At 34.1% G+C, this 25,904-nt stretch overlaps 2 protein-coding genes across 3 annotated transcripts in view; both read right to left on the bottom strand.

Annotated features, from left to right (window-relative positions):
- Positions 1-773: 773 nt before the first annotated feature.
- The window catches only part of LOC105423617 (nardilysin), a 41,554-nt gene continuing 16,423 nt past the window's right edge, over positions 774-25,904 (bottom strand). The window contains exons 7-12 of the mRNA XM_089074705.1: positions 9,762-10,262; positions 3,992-4,142; positions 3,776-3,909; positions 3,212-3,590; positions 2,513-2,999; positions 774-1,017 (exon numbers count right to left, since the gene is read on the bottom strand). Of these exons, the coding sequence (XP_088930831.1) occupies positions 845-1,017; positions 2,513-2,999; positions 3,212-3,590; positions 3,776-3,909; positions 3,992-4,142; positions 9,762-10,262 (1,825 nt within the window). The 3' untranslated portion in view covers positions 774-844. The remainder of the gene's footprint in view (positions 1,018-2,512; positions 3,000-3,211; positions 3,591-3,775; positions 3,910-3,991; positions 4,143-9,761; positions 10,263-25,904) is intronic.
- LOC148937024 (uncharacterized) lies at positions 12,426-25,120 on the bottom strand. 2 transcript variants are annotated; one of them, XM_089074706.1, is made up of 2 exons: positions 21,111-25,120; positions 12,426-21,023 (listed from the first exon to the last, which is right to left on the bottom strand). In XM_089074706.1, the coding sequence occupies exon 2, from the start codon at positions 15,329-15,331 to the stop codon at positions 14,807-14,809; it is 525 nt and encodes a 174-aa protein (XP_088930832.1). In that variant the 5' UTR covers positions 15,332-21,023; positions 21,111-25,120; the 3' UTR covers positions 12,426-14,806. The 2 variants fall into 2 exon arrangements, with proteins under 2 accessions (XP_088930832.1, XP_088930833.1); XM_089074707.1 differs by having other exon boundaries at positions 12,426-21,236; positions 21,592-25,120.

Here is a 25,904-nt window from a genome sequence, read left to right as displayed (position 1 = left end):
AGCATTCTGATCGATTGCGTCGATCGGTTGCGTGATATTGATCAATCAATATCACGCTCGATTTGATCATCAAATTTAGGAATTTGTTGATCAGCTTTTTCGCAATGTTCTCGCGATGCATTTCTTCGGTCTTTCGAAAGACTGGTCGCGATTTCGGCGATCACACATTTGTGTAATCTTTCGAAAGACTTTTCGAGGTTCGTGCAACCTAATTTTGTTGCCATGCGGACTACTTTTATTATTGGTTGTAGGCTTGGCTACAACAATGTGATTATAGTGTTATTTTAATAAAAGAAAAGAAAACATTTTTGGGAAATTGAAAATGAAAATTCAATATCTGTCCGAAAATGTTTTTAATGTCATAATTTCAGTATAAACTATGCCTTCCATATTATCATCTGATTAAGCATGTTGCTAATGTGTAAGGTAGATTCTCACATCTAGGTCGTTAATATCTCAGTTGTTATATCTATGTCAAATTATTAGCTGAAGATAGCTCAAAAATAAGCTAACGTTCTTTATAAATACATTTATGTTAAATATACAGTATTAGTTATCGCATTTATCATACATAATTCATATTTGTTACATTTTTACTTTTGATATAACATAAAATATAACATAATCCTTAACAATAATTGTAATACAGCTTATCAAAAGGAACATAAGAACTGAAGTTTGCGAAGTGAAAAATTTATATCTTATTTTATTGTTATTATTTATTATGGAAAAATAAATATAAGTATTTAATAAATAGAGAAAAACCAATATCATTTAATAAAAGTAATAAGGCAGTTTTATTATGATTTTGACAATTTATTTTATTATAATTATATTATTGTTATTATTTAATAAATGCTCCAAGAGGATTAGCTCCTTCGCTTACTGGATATACGTAAAGATCCTTCTTATAATCTTCTACGTTAGTAATGTAATAATTTTGCATTTCCTTATACTGTGGATCATCTGTTATATATTCCAAGAAGAAATATTTTTCTTGCGTTTTCTTGCGATCTTCTGCAATATCAGTGATTATAAAATTATTTTATTTAATTTTTTAATTATTTTAATAATTTTTATAGTTGAACTATACTAAGATAAAATAATAAAACAAACTCCTTTATCTGAATTTTATAAACCTTAATTATAAAAACAAAATATTTTTTCATCATTTTTTTTATATTTCAATTTTTAATTTTTTATTCAAATTTTAGATAGATATCAATTATGAAACGTTAATCAGAGAAATAATATGATAAAAAAAAATAAATTCATAAAATAAAGACATACATAAGGCTTCTTTCAGGATATTTTATACCATATTTTTTGATAATAATATTGAAAAATGTAATACTTTTTTCATGATATTATCCCGATATATTTTTCCGTGACATATATATAGTATATATATTCATGCTTATATAGTATAACTAATGTCAATAGAAAAAAAATTTATTTTAATTATCTTTTCATATAAGATAAAATGATCTTCCGAAAGAAGAGCAAAAGCTAAAGCATTTGGAGGTTTGTATCCATGAAGACTTTTAATTAGCTTGATATGAATTACAAAATATTAAAATATTAAAGCAATTCGACTGAAAGCCATTTTCCATATGATTTATGCAGGGATCTTTATTTAAGAAAGAAAAAAATGAGGAAAAAATAATAAAAAATATTACAATATAACCAATCATATGATCAAATGTCTCAAATGACTTAATTCAAAGATACAAGGTATCAAAGATGAAAAAAAAAGATTTTGTTTTTTCCAAAAATTTTAAAAACCGCGAGCTATTTTGATGAAACTTTACACATGTTTGAAAGATATGATGAAGGCTTGTCTTTTGATACCATACTTAATTTTTTTATTCAATCACAGACGGACAAGAGATACTCCTTTTTTAATGAAAAAATTGATATGCTATTGATTTTTTTTAAGTTTAAAAAAAATAAATTTTTTATGATAAAGGAAATAATTTAGCACAAAAAAGGTCTCTTTAATGTTTTTGATAGAATAAGCTATTTTCGAGAAAAAAAAATAAATTTAAGTTCGTGAATTGCAAATGAACAAAATCTTTGTAGCTAAATACTCTAAAAGATTTTAAGGAGTGATTCCTTATACAAATTTCTTACAAATTATCCTTCCATATTTTTAAAATTTTATTGTCTTTTTATAATATCTAGCAAAGAACATAATTTTCATTACTATTATAAGTTACTATTATTATATAGGGTATTCAATAAAAGTCGGAACCCTGGACCGGATTTACTCAGAAAGGATGACGTTTTTGGAAAAAATGTTTGACAAAAATTGTAAGGTTTAAAAAGATCTATTTACTTATCGTATTAGTTTGAGGTATCATTAAGGTCAGATCAAGGTCATATCGTTTTTTTTAAATGGAACACCCTATCAGTAACCCTATCGCCCTTCTGAGTAAATCCGGGATTCTGACCTTTATTAAACACTCTATATATTAATACAAATAGATATCGATCAACGTTATGTACTCACTATTTGCTTCTGTAACTATGCTTTTCTTTGAATCAGTTCCTACCACATGTACGCTCAATTTTCTAAAATTACTTCCGTTTAGTGTATGCTCTGCTGCCCATTCTCTTAGCTTCTTGATCTTTATATCTTCTATTGCAAGCACTTCTCTTTCAAGTCTGTCAAACATATATTCGCATCTTATAATTTCAGTCCAGTTTCTATTAACTTCTTCTTCCAAATCAATGTCAGCACTTTGTTTCAATTTTCTTAGCGTATCTTTGACATCATTCAGTTCCTCTTCTGGAAACTCTTCTAAAACCTTATTAAATGATTTCAGAAATTCCTCAATACGTTGGTCTATGTATTCGGTAGTATATTTATCTGCCTGAGTATGAATAGTAATAGAATATCCCAATATTCCATTAATGTCTCTAAGAACACAGGAGACATCATAGCCGAGTTGTTCTTGAGTTCTTAATTGATTGAATAATGGTTCTTCCATTATCATCTGAAAATAAATCGAATATGAAAATCATTCGTGATAATCAAACCAATAACATTTATATATATTATATTATATATTTTATTTATTATCTTTAACATTAAATACTATGCCATATACAATGTCTATAATTAAGATATTTTAACAAAATATAAATGCAAATATAAATAGTGAATTAAATATTCTCTATTTATATGCGAGATGATATGAATACTTACGATCAACAGATCGATTAGCACTAACAATTCAATCGATGTGATACCGGCTTGATAATAATTTGTTATAACGGAATTTACATCAATTTTATTGATATTTTTCAACTTGCAATAGCATGTGCCTAAAGGTATCTGAATGACTCTCATCTGCGGTATTGTATTAGGAAGCAATGGACCATAATTAATTATTTTCATACACTGTTGTATAGTTTCAATCACAGTATCTTGTGTCATATTGCCTTGCACAAGGCATTGCAAGTATAAATGATTGGTGAAGGATTTCACAAAATCTTGAAATTCTTCAAAATTGATGTCACGTAGAGCAGTGTGCGTATCGACATGTGTATAATAGATAAGCTTCAATATCCATAATCTTACATCTCTACAAAAGAAAATGAAGATATGATATATATATATATATATATATATATATATATTATTGATATATTAATCGATAGAAATTCATACTGATAGCAATATTTATTTTACAATGCTATTATCATGAATCGTTTTTTTCAGTTATTTAAAAATTTTAATTTCTGCTTGATAATAAATAATCAATAGTACCTTACAAGTTTTCCAGGTTTTATAAATGTATTATAATATGTTTTAAGCTGTTGCACTTTAACAATTTCAAACAAATCTTTAGTAACAAGTGTTGAATAATTCACCATATATTTTGCAATAGTCATCAATAAGAGCTACAATATTAAAATATTAATATATTAATGTATCTCAAAATTGTATTTATAATTTCGATCTATGCTTTAAACATATACTTACTGGTAATTTTTCATTAAATCCATTCATTTTTATTGTAATACCTTTCTCACTATCACTGATATTATAATCAAATCCAGCCGCTATAGCTGGATATAATTCTTCAACTAATAGCAGCTTTAATACATTACAATACATTTCTATGAGAGCTGTACTGAAATTTATTTATTAATGTAAATGTATCTTTCTTATTTATAAGATACAGATTATACGAATTATACGAAAATTATATATGCAAATATACGCACACATTTAACTATATGATAAATGCATAATTATATTTTTTTAAAAACACATGTGTTTTCTTTAAATTAATTAAATTATAAACTTTCTCTTCAATTAATCTTCATTCTAACTGTCCATATTTTTATCGAGATTTTTTTAACAAATCAAATGCTGCAGAAGAAAATTGTTTTATGTACCATGCTTGAATAATGCTGTTATAACTTTTCTTACTTCAAGATTATCAAGTTTTTTATGCAAGTAAGAGTTTTTTATGCAAGTACAGTCCCAGTTGTAAGTCATTTAAAACGGTTGATTACAATTTTTTTATATGTTAAAGAAAGAGTATAAAAAGTCAAATATATATTTTGTATAATGATACTCTGAAGTTCTAACTATCATATTTTATTAAAAAACAATTTTTTATATAAAAAATAATGATTTAAATTTTAATAAATATTTAATAATTCAATAAGTTGCTCACTTTCTTATCCTATTTTCTTATCTTAATATTACATATCCCAATAACCAAACTTGCGGAAACAGATTTTGTACAGAGTACTACTATCAATATCAGAGTATACAATTATACTTCTGATGGCAGAAAGGTAGCAAATTTCAAACGCAATCTAGTAATATCTGACGATGTCGATAAACTATTGTCAAAAATATGATAAAACTTGTTAACAGACTATGAAAATAGATTAGTTGGGCCTCCGTCGCCATGACGTACAGCCTCCCTTCATAACATAACGGCAGATTGATAATAGAAATCGAGCAGGCTCTGCGTATATGCAGAGTTTTCTCGATTTCGCCAACACCTGCTGGCATAGAATGACAACAGGTTCTGTCGCAACCTGAATAGAACGTACGCAGAATACGACTTCGGATGAGATCAATCTGCTATTTTCTCATCAAATCTGTTGTCAGTCTGCCGACATTTTAGCATTTTGCTAGAATATAAAATGTAATATAAAATGTAATATAAATGTAATATAAATGTAATATAAAATATCTTGTTTTAAAAAAATACAAATTTATCCTTAATAAATATGAACTTTTTCTTACTATATTATATTTATATAACAATATTTATATTTATATAATATTTATATTATAATACTTATGCTGAGAGTTAAACAATGAACATTAATTGCGGTTAATATAATTCTTTTGTAATATTATAATTGAATGAAGATATCTTATTAAAAAATGACATAATAATATATAATAATATTACATTTCTTCTTAAATATGTTTAATAATTATTTGTTCAATAAAATAAATTAAAAATAAAAGTAACTGATTACTGGGACTTGACTTACAATTGGGACAGTTATCTTAAATATGTAATAAACATTTATATATAAAATATTTTTATTTAATTTATAATTCTATCTATTAATCTATAATTCTATAAATTTTGTTTTGTATATATTTGTATCAATATGGCTATTTATTTATTCGACTGGAAAGTTTAAAGCTAGTGCCTGATTATGTGCGATTTATGCTTTATGATTCACAATTCACTGTTTATATAAAATTTGTTATTCAATTGGATATACAGATCTTTCATACTATTTGCAATTCATCATTCATAGTTTAGGATCCATTTATAATTCATGCTTTACTAGCAGTTTTATCAGTGTAAACAACAGAGATTAACAAATTAATTTTAACACATAGTGTTAAAATACTAATAATATTAAATAGCACTATATACAGAGTGTTCCGCGAGACTTCTGCTATTATGCGTAAAAAAATAGATGGGACCGAGATGAACATAAAAGTCCCACACCATTTTGTGATATTCGCAATAATAATCGAGATATTAATTATTAAAAATCAAATTATTCTGTCTCTTAATAAAAAGCATCTCTGAGATCTCTGAAATCTCTACAAGTTACGTTCACTGTTTAATACTTTCACACCGTTCCAGTCAAATTCATGATCGTAATCTAATCTATGCTCGGTAATGACTGAATGTGTGTTTGTGTTCCTACGTATATGACTCTGGTGTTCGTGCAGTCTCGTTTTTAAAAATTAAAATATTAACATATCCTCAAAAAATTTAAATTACATAAAATTCTAATTTACTTATAAATTTTTCAGTTTCTGCAAGATAACTAATCACAGAAAAAGTGATCATTATTTTCACTTCACCATGAAAATCAGAAAAAAATCAACAAATGTTAGGATTATCTTACCTCTATTAATCTATATTAATCATATAAACATATACTTTAATGAACTTAATGAATTGAATGACAATTTTAAGAGTATTATAAGAAGTTGGGATACATCTATATAATATTTCCGACACAAATGTTTTCATAAAGAAATTCTCCAAAATAGGAAAAATCAGATATATTCCTGATGGAATAAAAGAATGTGTAAAGGAATTGAAAACAATAAGAAAGTATAAAATGAAATAACTTAATTAAATTTAAAAAATATTTCACAAAAAATGTGGTGCTGAACTGAATGCAATAAGAATGAATAAATAAATATGATAAAATATGATAAACATATATGCAAAATGCGTACATATATATATATATATATATATATATATATATATATATATATGTGTGTGTATAGGAGCAATTCATTGCAATAAGACAATAGAATTAAAATTAAGTTTAAAATTCATAAGTTGATTTAGAAAATATAAGATATGACAATAGGTTAGAATTAATATTAGTTTTAAATTTAAATTAACTTGGACAAAAATAAAATTATTGTAATTTCAGTATTAGAAAATAAACTTTATTTTTTATGTTCTAAACTAAAAACTAATTATTTGTCCTTATTATTTTATTATATTTTGAGGACTAACAACACCAAATCTTTTGTATTAAATTTGTTTTTTTTATTTCAATTAAATTATCTTATTATATATTGTTATCTTTTTTATTTTTTCAAATCCTTTACACATTATTTTATTCTATCAAGAATATATCTGATTTTCTTTACTTAGAAGAATCTTTACAGAAACATTTGTATCGAAATATCACAATTATAGATATATCACAATTATAATTACATTCAATTTATAAAAATGTTACATATTTATATAATAGATAACTTTAATATCAGAACTATAGTTGATACACTTTTTCATATCATATTATCTTTTGTAGAAAATTAAACAACAGCTTTTTTCATATAATTAAACAATATATTAATTTTATTTCTAATATTCTTTCGAGACAATATAAAACGTAATTTTTTACCTTTCTGTAAAATACTAATTTTGATTAGATCTTTTTTGAATAAAATTAATAAATATATATAATATTCAAAAACACATAATTAATGATCGATTCTCTCGCGTCAGTCATATCGTATATATTAAGTGTACAAAAAAGTTCTGAGCTTTTTTTTGTAAAATTCAATCTTTATTCAAAAACAAACAAAAAAATATTAATTCGATTCAGCGAAATATTCCCTGTTTGCATCAACGACCTTTTGCTATCTTTCGGGTAGCTTGCAAATTCCTTGCCGATAGAAGCTCACCGGCTTCGAAGCGATAAAGTCATCAATGCATTTTCGTATCTCTTCAAATCTCACGAAATGTGTATCAGCCAAATGATGCTGCAGCGACTGGAATAGGTAATCAGAAGGCGCCATGTCAGGGCTATACGCCGCGTGCGGGAGAAGTTCCCAACCTAACGCAAAGATATGGTCCTAAGTCGCTTTCGCAACATGTGGTCGAGCATTGTCATGAAGCAAGATCACTTTACGATGTCCTTGGCCAGTAAATGGCCTCTTTTCTTCTAATGCGCTCAAATGGGTCAGTTGTTGTTGGTAGCGGTCTGCCGTGATTGTTTCACCCGGTTGTAACAACTCGTAATACAACACATCTTTCCAAACCCACCAGATACAGAGCAAAACCTTCTTGGCATAAATATTGGGCTTTGGCGTCGAAGGTTGATCAGGGTCAACCCATGATTTTCTACATTTAGGGTTATCATAAAGAATCCACTTTTCATCGCCTGTAATGATTTTGTGCAGAAAATCTTTTTTCCGGAACTTTGAAAGCAAAGTGAGTGCAGTGTCACGCCGACGATTTTGGTTGTCTTCGGACAATTCATGCAGAACTCATCTACCTTCCTTCTGAACCTTTCCTATCGTATGTAAACGTACGGCAATAGTTTGCTGCGTAACGCCAAGCTGTTCTGCAAGCTCCTTTTCAGTTTGCGCAGAGTTTATATCCAGCAGTGCTTGCAATTCGTCCGTTTCAATCTTTTGAAGGCGTCCAGCACGCGGTTCATCTTCAAGACTGAAATTTCTTTGGTGAAATTTTTGATACCATCTTTTACATGTAGTATGACTTACAGCGTTCTCTCCATATACAGCACAAATCATTGCAGTGGCTTCAGCAGCATTTTTCTTCAGATGAAACGCGAAGTGGATGGAAAATCGAATATGCTCTTTTGTTATTGCCATCGTGAACACTACTGATTTTTGAAGTTATGTGCATCAAACGCTAAACCGGCATTTTAGAAGACCAAATGTCAAAACCTTTAAAATCGCAAAAGGACGAGAAGATATATAAAATTTAAATTGTTATTTCGGTTGTATAAAATCTAAAGCTCAGAACTTTTTTGTATACCTAATATGTATGACGGGAGAGGTGAAAAATGACATGCAATAAAAACTTTACGAATTTTAGCTTTATTGTTTAATTTTCTGTTAAATAAGTAAGATTTTTAAGGAAAAGTTAAACATAAAGTTAAAATTTTCAAAGTTATTATTGTATGTTATTTCTTGCCTCATAAAATCAACTTGGCTGCTCGAGAGAGCCGAACCATAAGTTTAATAAAGCCATTTCTAAGAACTCATTCATAAAAGTGTAAAAGTATATAAAAATATGAATCAGCGGATATGTGAACGCATGGATCTATAAGTATATAGGTAAGATGAATGTATAAAAAAAGTAAATACACATATAAATTTGAGTGGACTTATAGGAATATAGAGGTATAAATATACAAATATGTAAGAATATGAGATAGTGAATGTATGGGCATATAGAGGAATAAGTGTGTAAATGCTGAGATACATGACTGTGTAAAAGAATGAACATATAAAAATGCATAGATATATAGGAATATAGAGGTGAAAGTGCAAGCGTGTAGAAATATAAGACTCTGGATATATCAGTATGTGAAAATATGCGTATATGCATTTATAGTTAATCAGAAAATAAAAAAATTGTCTATATTAAAGTCATTTGACGCAAAAACAACCAGACAATGACGAACAAGATGTTTCTTAATAAGAAATTTATAGATTTCAATTTTGCATTGATACACCTTTGCTCATAAGACAAGCAAATAATAAAAATAAAGGAATTTTTCTTATGCAATTCAAACTATCGATTACTAAATACTAAGAGTTTGATTAGTTTAATCATTTCTGAGATCCGATGATCTCGGATATTTGCAACTGGTCGATTTGCGTAAAAATGTGCTACTAGTGTCATTATTGTGAGATATAAGACACTATCAATATCATTTGATATAATTTCTATGTTGTTACTTACTTCTTTGGCGATTGAAGTCCTAGTGAAGAGACAAAATGAAAGTTCATATAACATTCTGGCAAACGAAATTTGGGATCTGGACGATACCAAATCTCTGATATATGATCATTATGTAATTTTATAGGATATTTTGGAACATCTGCTGATATTGGTATTAAAGAAAAGTCGCTGGTTAGGAATGTATTCTCTAATGGTAAATGGAAATCGGGCAATGGCTTGATGAATTTCCAACGTTCAATCCATTCGCTTGGTATCTCAATGTCTGTATATTTGGTTTTGAACCATGGCTCGACTTTATCTAATTCAAGACAATCGAATTCCTCGTTAAAAATCATAATATTCGCCTTTTCTGGCACTAAGTAATCCAAACATTTTTGTATAGCTTCTGGATTATACTCAAAATAAAGCTCGTTTCCAGTTATATAATCGTGTGATGGATAGAAGTGCATACTCTCACATAAATCTTCCACATAATCTGCTGGATCTTCTTCATCGGCAAATCTAGGAAAATTGTTTAACATTAACAATATATTAAAATAAGTTTTACATAATACAAATTTTTTTCTTTAATTTATTGTTTAGTCGCAATATTACTACTAAACAATAAATATAGTACTATTTTACAGGGGAGCTTCCAGTCTTCAAGTCACCAAATTTATCAAACTTTTGCTAGAATATAATATTGGCATAGAAGTAACAAATATTATTCAGAGACGATGCCCTTCTTGACTATTGACGAGAAATTGCGGTTTTCTTAGCACGTTCTATTAGTACTACTATAGTAAAACGTTTGTCAAATGTTAGCGTAGCACAGCGGATTAAATGTTGCGTTAAAAAGACTCCGCACGATTCTTATAAAAATGGAGTCCTGGTCAAATTGGCTGAAATTTTAATATGAGATAAGTTTTGATTTATTGATCAAAAGTCTCAATAATCATCAAGTCAAATAATCAAAGTCTTGGAGTTACAACGTTCAAATATCCAAAACTGTTCTCCATCGTCAGTATGATAAGTCTTGAGATTTAATGTGTCATCTCTTTAATAGGAATATTGGGTTGCGTTACAGAAGTAATATTTTTCCGCTTGAGCAGTCACTTCGAACAATATGGGCAAAAAGAAGATCTCAGACAATTGGTCCTCGCAGGATACCCAATCTTCGCTTTTTGCTCCACACATCCTGACATTGGCTTGCAAACTAAATAGGCGAAGATAGTTAGATGACAAAGAACAGCAAAGAACAGCGGCTTTGCCGTTAAATGGTATAGGCAAGAGTCCAATGGATGATTGGTTAGATGCATTACATGTATAAGCGTTTCACTGGTATAACTGCGCAAAAAGGAGAGAGATCCTACTGTGGTAACCTTTCCAAGAGAATCCGAATATGCGATATGGATCAAATGATAAGATGCTATGCAACCCAATTGGCAATCAGCTCTTCGACCTCAGAATCGCAAGTGTGAAATAAGTTACTAATTATGAAGAAGTGGGCAAGGCTTTCACGAAAAATATGTGACTGCCAAAACTGTAGACAAAGGATGATGAAGTTCTATATCTGGAATATTTGGCATCTGAAAAAAAAAACAGAAAACTACAAATATTGAAAAAAGCGATAGAGAAGATCGTAATCTGGGAGTATCAAAAACCATTTGAAAAGCAGTGGTCATTTCATATCTACTAGTAGTAACCTAGTAAAATGTTCCAGCAATGAACTTGAACATAAAAATGGTGTTGCAATAATAATAAATAAATACACCAAGGATACAGTAGGATACAAAATAATAAATAATAAAATCGATTCCGTAGGGTAAAAGCCGGTCAATGAATGTTATGCAAGTACATTCCAATCTCCTTAAGAAGAAGTAGAAAAACTGAACGAAGCAGTTAGAAGAATTCCCAATAAAGAAATGCTATTTGTCATCTATGATTTCAATATAAAGATAGGAAATAATGAATAAGGTGACCGAAGATCTGTCATGGGAAGATTCGGCACTAGATCACAAAACAAATGAAGAGAAATGTTCCTGGATTTCTGTAACTGTACATTATTTCTGTACTGTAAATTAGCTCTCAGCATTGAATACATATTTTCAATATCACATTCGCTGTCTGTACACATAGAGGTCACCTGATGGCAAGATAAGAAATCAAATCAATTACATCTTGGTTATAAATAGATAGAAGACATCAGTAAAAGATATAAAAACATATCTGGCATGGACTGTGGAAATGATTATGATGCTCTGATTATTAAAATATGCCTAAAACTAAGGAAAAGTAAGCCACAAAAAAACAGATCTAGAAAATAATGATAAATTCAAGGCAGAAGCGATAGGAGCCATATGTCTCACAGAAAGAAATCATACAATCAAATGTGGACCAACTGTGAAATAAACTTACAAAGGGAACACCAGGTGACTGATCGGGATATTTTGATGCGCTTTATACAGGCTATTCTTGAACGAAAAAAAAATGATACGTGTCCAGCCGTTCTTGCCAATGGTCCATAGTTTCGAAGAAATTGATTTTTAAAAAATGAGTCTAGTCGGTCGATATACGGGCGGGACGCTTTATGTTTAATCATCGCTATTGAGCAAGAGCAGCGGTAGCATAGGCGATAGTGACTTTGTACGACGTAGATCGCGTGTTCAAATCCTGTCGTGTATATTTCTTTTTTTTATTAAAAATTTGTCCGTATTTATAATTATTTATTATTTGTAATTATTTTGTTACTGTAAATGTTAAAAAAAATTATTTATTTAATTATATCTGTATATTTTTTGTAAATAAAATAGTTTTTAAGTAGTTATTGTAATAATCCTTTATAGAGATTTTTCAAATTATTCAAATTATTACAATAACTACTTAAAAACTTTATTTACAAAAAATATACAGATATAATTAAATAAATAATTTTTTTAAACATCTACAATAACAAAATAATTACAAATAATAAATAATTTCAAATACGAACTAATTTTTAATAAAAAAAAATATATATGTGACACAGGGTTTGAACACACGATTTACATCGTACAAAACTAACGCCTTACCGCCTGTGCTACCGCTGCTCTTGCTCAATAGTGATGATTAAACATATAAAGCGTCCCGCCCGTATATCGGCTGACTAAACTCATTTTTTTAAAAATCAATTTCTTCGAAACTATGGACCATTGAATTGAGCAAGAACGACCGGACACGTATCGTTTTTTTTTTTTCGCTAAAGAACAGCCTGTATAAAGCGCATCAAAATATCCCGATTAGTTACCTGGTATTCCCCTTGTTAGAACAATATTAGAGGATATTGCGGTAAACTGCAAAATACTATCTTGCCCAAAACGACTCTGGATCTCAGAAGAAATCTGAAAGCTAATCGATAAAAAGAGAAAGCTAGTATACTAGGCGGGTTCTAACGAAGGAGCTCGGAGAGGGGTGCAAGTGTGCGGGAGGAACGGTGGGCGCGGGAGGGGGGGGAAGGAAGACAGGGGCGGCGGTTCTTTGAAATGAGCCGCGGGGGGGGGGGGCAGGATAAGATAATAAGATCCAAAGATAAAGATGATATAAACAAATAGATAAACAAATAGAAAATAGCGATTCGAAGGACATGACATCACGGGGGGGGGAGATAAGATAGTAAGATCCGGCAAAGGTAAAGATGATATAAACAAATAAATAAACAAATAGATAAACAGATAGATGAAGGTAGCGAAGATGATATAAATAAGTAGATAAGCATTTGGCGATCGCGGGAGTTACGTCAACTAGTCGCATGCCGATAGTGCGATGCTTGCGCGCGTTGTAATCTTACACGAGATACAGTAGCGCGTCGACCCACTTGTAACTGCCGTTGAGCATAAACATCTTCCATATGTTGTTCTTAAACGTGCGATGAATCGCTCGATGATCGATGCCTTCAACATCGTATACGTAAAATAATGATTAAGTTGTGTTTTTTCAAGAATTTCTGCACATCGACGTTGTAAAACTCCTTCCTTATATCTGTTTCTTGGGCATCTTCCGTTCTCTCGAATTATCTTAGCGATAGCGTTAGCCGTCTCGCTTCCGACCTTGCTCTTGAGCGATACGGCCCGGGCGAACGTGCTCAACGCATCGATGACGGTGAGTATGTAGTGATGACCTCTGTTGAAACTCGAATACGGACGCATCTCGACGATCAGCCTGCCACAGAACGTCGTATCTCCGAATTATGACATGCCTTCGCGGAAAATTTCTTCTCGCCGGAGCGTGCAATTCCTCAACGAGTTGTCGCCTCTCGGAGCTAACATTTTTTTTCACGTTCACCGGATCTCATGTTTCGATAATATTTAATAATAATATGTGTAAATAAGATATACGATTTAAAATTGTTTTTTCCTCATTGACGTCAATCGACTGGCTCATTTCGTCGATACGCGATTAATTTATAATAATGCCGGCTTCGCGAAGTTCCTCGATAATCGACAGCATCTTGTTGTCGTGAGCGTTATTACCAACTCGGTGCGAAGAATCGAGCAATCGGAGTTGATCCGTAACTCGTTGAAATCGTCCCAATGCATGTAATCGATCTTGTCGTTTAATTTCATGGCGGATGATATATTGCCAATACCTGCACCCTTTTTACCGCTTTTCTTATATGTAGATACGAGCGGAGCGATAATGTTAATGTACTTTTATCCCTTTTTGCCCATGATGGGATTATAGGCGCTGTGGCCACGTCTATGAGCACTCGTTGTTAACATACGTATACTTTTATACGTTTGTCATCTTCGGTGAATAAGCTTCATCGAGAAGTCTCTTGAAAATTAATTCGTATAATCTTGGTGTACCATTGTATCTCACATTGTTTATGATTGTGGAGTCATTTTTGTCAACGTCAAACTTTTTGTCATCGAGCATCGTACCACTTATCGAAATAGATACTGTACACATTACCGATCGCTTTATCTATGTCATCCGAGAAGAAAGCTCGTACTTTCGTCCCAATGGTCCTAACTGACCATGAAGGACCTCGCGGCTTCCTCTTTGCGTTTGCAGAGTCTGTTTGATGGCTATTTTCGGTGACGATTCACTGACGTCTTTTGTCTCAAAAACATCTTCGTTTCGCACAAACAACGTATTTTCGATGGTTCTTTAGATAATTCTTTCGGCGGTAGCAGTTCTTTCGATGTAGATTTGTACGTGAATGAATCTGATGTGGCATTCAATTGTTTTGTACGTTGCTTTTTAGGCGGCGTTAATTTCAATCCAACATCCGTCCAATACGAATTCCTATTAGTTGTAGTGTTATCATCGTCGTCATCGCTGTCTTCACGTTTCTTTTTCTTAATATCGATATCCTTTGCAATATTGGCTTCTTTTTTAATTGGCTGAGATTCCTCAATATTTTCAACAATCTGTTTTAGAGGTTCGACGATGGGTTTGAAGTGTCTCTCCAACGCTATATCTTCAGCTATTTTACCAATTTTCAAAGCGCGATATTTTTTGCGAATCGAATCGCTCGTTTTCGCAATCTGTTTCGCTATTTTCTCACGATCTTTGATCCATGTTATCCATGTTGCTTGATGTATCGGCATCGACTTATGATAATCGCATTATGATACTGCGAACGTGTTAAATTCTTTTCTGTATCGCTCATTGATAAGCCGACTGTCCTTATCTATCATTAAAAATCCGTACTCGCGCTGCTAACAATCGCGGCATAACGCACAGAATTCATCGTACGACAACATATCTGTTGTACCCCGAATGGGCTACAACGTTATTATTTGAGATAGTTGGGTTCGCCAAGACTAAGGAACTCCGAGCAGAATCGTTAGGTGAGAGAGTTCTCCTTAAAACCACTTTCCTTTAATTTGATTGATTTATTTAAGCAATGGCACAAATGGTTAACAATTCACTTGCTATATTTCTCACACACGGTTGAATGTCGTCGGGCGGCTCGGCGCGTCTCGCGTTACTCTGGCGGCCGACGACCGGTATGATACTTGAGATACTGATATTACGGCTCGCGTAAACTTGGCGACGGATTTCGGTAATATCTCGCGCGATTTCGTATGACTTATAATTTTGACTCTGACTGACTCTACGCATAACCGATTATATAGATAACTCGATGTTTAATCAGTGTTCTGATCGGGTTTATCGATCGATTGAGCAGGGTAATATTGGTATATCATATCATAATATTGGTATACAATATTGGTAAATCAATATTGCATACGGATCGATCAGTAAATTAAGGAATTTGCTGATCGACTTTTCCACAATCATTTTACACGACGCGTTCCTGCGGTCTTTTGAAAGGTTGATCGCGGTTTTTGCTAGCTTGCACTTTCGCAATCTTTCGAAAGACTTCTTGAATTAATTACTGCCATGCGGATTGCTAATAAGTCTAGTTGTAGATATGGTTACAACATATCGGTATTCACGTGATTGTTATAAACATGTTTCAAGTTGATACCACTCTGTTTGAATAGGATCAGCAGATTTGCATTATCGCGTATCAGATGTTTAGATATCTTCGCGTACGTCTAACAGAGATAGAAGCAATCGACGTTCGAGTGGCGGCCCGAGAAGTATTCTCTCACCGCATTTTGCTTATCGCAATGCAAGGTCGTCGTCGTCGAAGACAAAGATTGAATTGGGATGTGCTTCGCTCAGTGGAATGACGTAACTGTTGTTGGAGAACGTAAAGTAGCTGATTTCGTCGATAGATGTCAACAAAGTTTCGAGATATCGATATTTTGATTGTTGCAACGATTTCGAATATACGTACATGTTCTCGAAACGTACACCGTGCGGACTCTCGAGCAAGCTTATGAGAATGTTGGTTTTATCACAATTTGATGGACCGCAAATGATGGCGCATATAGTACTCGATAACATTTCACGTGCTTGCGCTCCGTCGCGATGTCCCCCATCATTCGCGCTTTCTCGTCGCAGTTCACGACGCGTATCGTCAATGGCTGCCGCACGAATTTCATGTTCGCACTGTTATCTAGGTTTCGAGTGAACGTCTATTTATAAGTGCGCGAAACCACGAATCGCTCAGTAAAAATGTATCTCGCGCTGTCGCATCCCTCCGATATTCGTGACTTGAGCGTTGAGCAGTTGCAATATATACGAAGGTATACCATACTGTTACGTGTGTGTGCAACTATATCGACTACGTGTGGGACAAGCTTCCAGAGCATATAAAGACGAATTTGGAGGTTTGAACCTATCGTCGCTACATCGAGCATTATAATCAACCGTCACCATCAGCAACGCACGCACATCGATGGTCCCACACCGAAGATAAAGGATTGTAGCGTATGTCAGCAGCAACAACGTCAAACGAAGGCTGCGTTGGAGATCTACTCAATCGAGCGATAAATGCGCTTCCTTTCGAGTTACATATCCCCGGCTATCAGTTTTGCGGCCCGAATACTCGGCTGAAGAAGCGATTAGCCACAGGTGAAATGGGAATAAATCCACTGGATGCGGCGTGAACACGATTACGTATTTTCATTGCGTATTTTCAGAGCAAGATCTCGCCGACAGACACGCAGCGGACAAGGTACTCGCCGATAAAGCCCTAGGACGCGTGAGAGATTCTCATCGCGAGAGATTCGACTCGGAGCGAAAAAGCTGCAGCTGTAGCTGTTTGAGCAGCGAAAACTAAGACTAAGATCGACGTGGGTATGAAAGTGAAGAAAAAAGTCGACAAAAAAAATGAATACTTCAAACGACAAAACGAGGTGGCGCAATTCTGCCAATTTTGGGCGCGCTCGGGTCCTTGATCGGCGGAGCGGCCAGCGTGGCGAAAGCGGTAAACGACAGGAAAGCCGCGCAACATCAGCTCGAGGAACTGCAACGTCACAATCGCGCGATGGAAACGCGGACAGGGACTGTACCTCGCTCCGTATAAATACGGACGGGAACTATATCTCGCTCCGTACAAACGCGGAGGAGTAACAGCGAAAAAAAGAAAAAGAAAAAAAAAACGCCAAAGAGACAATATAAGTACCTACGGGTGTAACCATCACTGATCAATTGGCGAGATCATATGCGTCATACTATACTTCAGAAGTATTTTCATGCATAACGCATTATCGATTAGTGGCGCATGTCGAAAGGAGAGTGGTATCATAAATCTGGACGACACGATGGATCCCGGTACTCATTGGATAACGTACGCAAAGAGGAACGATCGCGTCATATATTTCGATAATCTTCGACCGCCCGAGGAACTGATGCGATATTTCGGAAACAGTGTTATGATGATAGAGTACAAACGAACGTCCTATCAGATGTATGATCAGAGCGTCTGCGGACAGCTGTGCCTGTGGTTTCTCCAAACGATCGACACGCAAATTTATAAAGTCCGACAAAATGCCGCGACGTCTCAGTATTCGTTGAACGCTTTTTCCATCATGTCGCTGACGTTTACACTGTGGGAAGAGTAGCGTTTTCGCGATAAAGTACTTTCAAGCCATAGATTTGAGCGATGACTATGAGCTTGGTTTAATAATTTTGGAGACTTATCACACGATACCGAATGTAAATGCTTCGAACAATACATTTTATTTTGGCAAAGACGACAGAAATTACGATTCCCGAGGGATCGTATAAACTGCAGGCCATAAATGAATTTTTGAGACGTGAGATTTCACGGAAACAATCGCGACGCAACGCGCCCGACGGTAACGCCGGTGACTCCACGTGCGGCGATGATGAGATTGGGAAATACCCAATAGTGCTCCGCGCAAATTACAACATGATGAGGTGTGAGATTAAATGCGCCTATAGAATAAACTTTAACAAGCCCAATAACATTCGCTGCTAACAGATCGCTGCTGGGTTTCTCGAAGCATATACTGCAACCGCAAAGATGGCATAAATCGGACATGTCGATTAACATAATGAATGTAAACATTATCTAGTAGAATGCAATGTGACCGCGGGCACGTACAGCAATGACAAAAGTGTGCACACGATATACGAATTTTCGCCGAGCCAGAATATAAGATATCGGAAAGGCCGATGCAGATCATTTATTTGCCAGTCATCGTACAAAGCATTACGGAACTAACGATACGCATTGTTAATCAGAACGGACGATTGCTCGATTTCAGAGGAGAAGAGATCACCGTTGCACATACGACGACGACAGCGATAACGCGCGAGCGTGACATTTGAGATGCTCGTGTTGAAGCACACGCAGAGAGATAATGCATTTTTTATAAAGAAAATCGATCGACAATACTCGCTCATCCGGTTGCATCAAGATGAGGAAGAAACTCAACGCGTCGAACGTTAAATTTTTACAAGCTTTAGGATTTGCAATGCGTGACTTGTGAGATGACTGACATCTTAAACATCGAAGACGAGCCAATCTTCGACGATCGCATCGTAAAGATTGAGACTCACTTGCGTACAACCCGTTCGCCAATACAACGTTCGGGTATACCGATGAGATAAGAATACCCATACAGCAACAGGATCTGTACATTGCTGTACGAAAGCTTTCTATCGAAGGAAAACTAACGAAAAACAGAGTTGTCGACGGATCTGATGTAATGGAAATAATTTTGTCGCGTTCATGTTCGATGAGATACAAGCTTGATGGCATGGAGATCGTAATAGAAACGTGAGCAACTAGCACGCTCAAACACTACGTAACGACGTCATCCGACAGAAGCGTGATTTTGAGGAATGCCGACTGGGATACATGTACTAACGCGGATGGATATTTTAACTTTTGCGTACCTCTCTATGCACTGATGGGAAATTCGGCGTTGGACCCGTGATCGACTTATTCAAGATATAATGGCGAATGCCTGTGTTACTGAGCGAGATAAAAAACTATCGATGCTGCACTTTGGAGAGGAATGATACTTGAGCATGCCTTTTCGCTCGTGAGATCTGTACGAGTTTCTGCTGTTACAGCGCACAACCAAGCATTCGTGAGCCATCAAGACTGCTACTCAGTTCAAGAAGCGATATCTTTGCTCTGCAAATAGGCCGAAAGAATGTCATGGTCGAGGACACGAGCCGATTCGACGACTGCAATTTGACCAACGTGAAACTCTATCTGAACTCAGAATGTTATCGTACGATATGATCTGGATTTCGACAAAAACAAATAGTCTGCGTTGTACGAGCGTTTCTGCAAGGGTTACTACGGATACGAGTATCTCAAGCCAAGTCTCATCATCTTTTTCATCTTTTTTACATAACGGTCCATTCGTAATCATTGATTGCTCTCGACAAAACAAATCTGTCAAGAGCGTCACCGTGGACGTGAGATTGGAATTTAAGACTAAGGAGAACGTACCGATGAATACCACCGCGTATTGTCTCATTATACACGATCGCGTGGAACTCGTTGACCAATGTTGTACGCAAGATCACCTAAGAGCATGGCATATGATAGAGACAATAAAATCTACGATACCGAAATCGACCGCAGTCTCGAAAAATTGCTCATCATGGCCAACATTCGTAAACCTGCAAGGTTTCCTCGTTGAAGGACAGCTGCTCTCAGAGAACAGACCGTTCTTTCTTATTACATTTTCGCAAGTCCTATACCATGGCATTTCCTCGCAAGTGCCAACAAGTCTCGCACACGCTGGATGATACGTCATCACCATAAACTGTGATGGGACGACGAAACGATTCCATACAGCAAAACTAAGAGTTTGATTACAAAGGCTGTACACGGAACGAAAGACGATGACGATTGTGGAACTTACTTCTGAACGATGAGCGAGAGCGCGTATACATCGAGACCTGGATGCGCAATACAAAGACATAGATTCTCTGAATATTGATAATCTGGACATTGATAATATTATACGATGTGGATATCATTATATTAATTGCGCTTTACAAAATGCATTCAAATTGTTTAATTGGTGGTCAGAAATCATGAATAAAATAAATAAATAAATATGATATAGTTTTTTTTTATTCCTTTCCATTACGTTGATAATATTCTAACGATCGACGTATCGCCTCTTAACGCTGCGAGAAGTTTATCTTGCTGGGGTGACTCATCGCGCGTCGGACAGAAATGTAAGTCAATGTATCAGTCATACAGATAACAAAGAAATTGCATCACGATTTAAAAGTGACTTTTTTTTATTCATATTTTTTACATGACACTTTACATTTTTTTATATAACTGATTATCCGATAATTAATTGGTAATGGTGTGATCATCTGTTTGTTTTTTTTTCCTTTTTGCACATGACGCGCTCCTCTTCCTTTCTGCGCATAGTCCTGATAAACAGCATAGTAAAATAATTATCGATATCAGGTTCGTAAGCATAATTGTATAAATCTATGCCTTTTTCTTGGCTATTATACCATGCTAGTGCAGGTTCTTCAGAAAATGCTACTATAGAATGCTGTCGTTTAGTGAGGTCGCTGGATTTTTTATCCACTACCTTTCGAAAGAGGACATCTTCTAATAATGTATTGTACGCGATTTCTCTGAAATGTTGATATACGTATATTTCCAGAAACATTTTGGGAAGAATCGAGAAGTCGGGGAATTGGGGATCGCATCTTTTCACAAAATGCTGAGGAGTCGAGGTGTAATGTCTCTTCAAAAAATAATCCGTCACGTTTACTTATAAATGGCGCACCACGTTAAATAACAATAAATTTGGAAACTCTTCGATTGGTAAACAAGGACACAAGTCGTCAGGAAATATTAATGTAACTTTTTTACAACGACTGCACATCATAGTTTTCTCCTCCAATGTTATGTCCATTGTAAAGTTTCTTTTTATCTTTAGCAGTATGCTATATAAAAAAGATTCAAACTATGAGTCATCATATACACCTCATTATTCTTATAATAAGTCATAACTGATCTTGTCTTTCAATGATATTTCCGCAAATAAATAATTAGGAGATAGAAGTAGAGCACCGGCTTTCTCTCACATTCGATTCATTAGACTTTCGTCTACTGTGATCCCGCGCGCCCAATGATCTATTACAGTGCTCGGAATTAGTTGCCCCTTTCGGCTCGATTTCGAAGGCGACGCCTACAGTTCCCCCACTACCGCTCGAGACTTGATGGCCAAGCTGCCGTAGTCTTATGCCTCAGGAACGTCTTATATTAAAAATGCACTGTTTCCGCCAAACTATTATTAAATCAATTTCTTTATTAAATTATTTTGATTTTTATAAACAAAATTTTCTTTTTACCATATTTTATGTGTACATAATATGTTACATATTTTATAATATTTAATAATAATAAATACGTTTATAATAGAATTATTACATAATAAATAGAATAATTAAAGTTTTAACAATAGGTTTCCGCATCACCTATAAGGTATTATTGTTGACGCGTTTTCTTTTTAGTAGTTTCTCCAGTAGGCCTATTCCATTAAAAAATAAGAAATCAAATATTTGGCTTGGCAGGAAAATAAAGTTCTATATTGTAAAATATGATATATAAAAAATAAAAAAAAACGAAAGGAAGAGCAATTTGTATAAAAATACTAATTTGATTTTTTGGGTCGTTTACACGATTCTACTAGAGATGATATATCCACAGAAATTTTAGAAGAACTTCGCATCAACAAAGATGCACAAGAAAAAAAACGTTTTTTGAACGATGCATTACTATCTCTGCTGATGCAAACTAGTTTTTCCAAAATTTCTATTGATATATCACCTCTACTAAAATCATGCATATAACGTAGAAAATGAAATTAATTTTCCATTTAACATCTAAACAAACAAAAATTATCGGTCATGCTTTTATTTTTCATTTCTTATCAAATCATATATTTGATTCTTTTCAATAAAATAGGAAACTATTAAGTACGGAAATTACTAAGAAAACCACTTTTAAAAAATACGTCAATAATATCTTACGAGTGATGTGGAAACCTATTGTAAAACTTTAATTATTCTAATTATTATATATGTAATAATATATGTAATAATTTTATTATAAACGTATTTATTATCATTAAATATTATAAAACACATAAAATATGTTAAAAAGAAAATTTAATGTTTGTAAAAATAAAAATAATTTAATAAAGAAATTGATTTAATAATAGTTTAGCGAAAACGATGCATTTTTAATATAAGACGTTCCTGAGGCATAAGGCTACGGCGGCTCGGCCGTCAAGTCGAGCGGTAGTGGGGGAACTGTAGACGTCGCCTACGAAATCGAGCCGAAAAAGGCAACTAATTCCGAGCACTGATCTATTATATATATCATCGGCAATTTCTTTGTTCCTTTGTCCCTCTGTCTAAACCGGAGCGTTATCAGATGTTTGCAACCGAATCGCAATTTGTTTATCTATTTGTTTATAGCAGCCGAAGTATCGGCGCTTCTTTCTCTTAACACGTCGTGACACATATGTCGATTTCCACGAAGAGCCATCATTTCGTGGCTCCGAGAAAAAAAGGCGGCGACAGCAAATGTGTTCAATTTGTTTAAAAATAAACCTATATAACATACACAATATATTAGGTATACAAAAAAGTTCTGAGCTTTTTTTTTGTAAAATTCAATTTTTATTCAAAAACAAACAAAAAAATATTAATCAGCGAAATATTCCCCGTTTGCATCAACGACCTTTTGCCATCTTTCGGGTAGCTTGCGAATTCCTTGACGATAGAAGCTCACCGGCTTCAAAGCGATAAAGTCATCAATGCATTTTCGTATCTCTTCAAATCTCACGAAATATATCAGCCAAATGATGCTGCAGCGACCGGAAGATAGTAATCGGTAATAGGTAGTAATCGGAAGGCGCCAGTCTGGGGCTATACGCCGCGTGCGGGAGAAGTTCCCAGCCTAACGCAAAGATATGGTCCTGAGTCGCTTTCGAAACATATGATCGAGCATTGTCATGAAGCAAGATTTGACACTTTACAACGTCCTTGGCCAGTAAATGGCCTCTTTTCTTCTAATGCATCGCTCAAATTGGTCAATTGTTGTTGGTAGCGGTTTGCCGTGATTATTTCACCCGGTTGTAACAACTCGTAATACAACACACCTTTCCAATCTCACCAGATACAGAGCACTTTCTTGGCGTGGATATTGGGCTTTAGCGTCGATGTCGAAGGTTGATCAGGGTCAACCCATGATTTTCTACATTTAGAGTTATCATAAAAAATCCACTTTTCATCGCCTGGAATGATTTTGTGCAGAAAATCTTTTTTCCAAAACTTTGAAAACAAAGTGAGTGCAGTGTCACGCCGACGATTTTTGTTGTCTTCGGACAATTCATGCGGAACCCATCTGCCTTTCTTCTGAACCTTTCCCATCGTATGTAAATGGAAATGGTTTGCTGCGTAACGCCAAGCTGTTCTGCAAGCTCCTTTTCACAGAATTTGCACAGAGTTTATATCCAGCAGTGCTTGCAATTCGTCCGTTTCAATCTTTTGAGGTCCAGCACGCGATTCATCTTCAAGACTGAAATCTCCTTGGCGAAATTTTTGATACCATCTTTTACATGTAGTATGACTTACAGCGTTCTCTCCATATGCAACACAAATCATTGCAGTGGCTTCAGCAGCATTTTTCTTCAGATGAAACACGAAGTGGATGGAAAATCGAATATGCTCTTTTGTTATTGCCATCGTGAACATTACTGATTTTTGAGGTTATGTGCATCAAACGCCAAACCGTGGCATTTCAGAAAGCCAATGTCAACGCTTTAAAACCGCAAAAGGGCGGGAAGATATATAAAATTTAAATTATTATTTCGGTTGTATGAAATCTAAAGCTCAGAACTTTTTTGTACACCTAATATATCTTTTATTCCTTTCTTTCCACCATAAAAATAATCAGCCAAAAAAAATAGTCATAAGATTCGTAATAAGAGAGTCGCAACGGGAGAGATAGAAGATAGGTATACGAAAAAAAGAGAGAGAGAGAGAGAGAAAGAGTAGATATACAATAGAGAGAGCCACAATGGGAGAGAGATAGTAGATATACAATAGAGAGAGTCCAACAAAAAGAGAAGATGAGAATATGACAGTGGCGGCAGGCCTGCCCCCCTCTGACGTCATGTCCACACGCAATTTGTTTATCTACTCACTTATATCGTCTTCGCCACCTGTTTATCTATCTGTTTATCTATCTGTTTATATCATTTTCACCTTTGCCAGATCCTACTATCTTATCTTCCTCTCCCCCCCCCGTGATGTCATGTCCTTTGAGTCGCAATTTTCTATTTGTTATATATCAAATTTGTTTATCTATTTGTTTATTTATTTGTTCATCTATTTGTTTATCTATTTGTTTATATCATCTTCACCTTTGCTGGATCTTATTATCTTATCCCCCGCGGCACATTTCAAAGGACCGCCGCTCCTGCCTTTCCTCTCCTCTCTACTTCCCCCCCGCACATCCGCACCTCCTCGGAGTTCTTGCGTTAGAACCTGCCTAGTATACCTACTAAAGCTCATGTAAAAAAAACAACAAATGACCAAAAAGAATTGAATGAAGTGAAAGCAATAAATAGAAGACTAAGAAAAGATAAAGAAAATAAAGAAAATCATAGCATCGATATGCGAAAATATTAAACATCACACGAACCGAAAGAAACCAAGAGACCTGTTTAAGAAAGTTAACACACTGTCTAGAAATTTTAAACTAAAGTACTTGTCAATCAAGAATAAAGATGACAACACATTCATAAGTCGAAAATAATCTAAAGATGACGATGAAAATACTGTGAAAAACTAATAAAGTCGGACGACAATGGGGAAGGGAAGTCAACAAAAAGTTAAAGAGCTGGAACCCCCTATAGAACCCCCCTGGGAAGGAAATGGTCATGAAAAAAATACAAAATCACAAATCAGCCGGAGTAGACGGTACTATCGCAAAGATGCTAAAAACAACTGAAGACTGAGTTGAATGTATTGCATCATATACAATAAAATATATGCTTGACAGATAGCCGAAATAATAAATGTAGTCATATATAGGGTGATTCAAAACAATCTTTTATCCTTAAAATGTTATATTCTTGACTTAATTCTGAGATTTTTTCCTTTTCCAAAATTTTGTTTGAAGCTTAGTTTTTGAATTATTAAAAGAAATAATTGTCATATAACGGGTCAGATATGACAAGTAGGCAAGGGCAGTGCAACTCATCGTCAGGCGCTTACGCGGGG

Source organism: Pogonomyrmex barbatus, unplaced genomic scaffold, assembly GCF_055798465.1.
Source record: "Pogonomyrmex barbatus isolate J1 unplaced genomic scaffold, ASM5579846v1 scaffold17, whole genome shotgun sequence".
Lineage (NCBI taxonomy): Eukaryota > Metazoa > Arthropoda > Insecta > Hymenoptera > Formicidae > Pogonomyrmex > Pogonomyrmex barbatus.
This window is presented reverse-complemented; position numbering and strand designations above follow the sequence as displayed.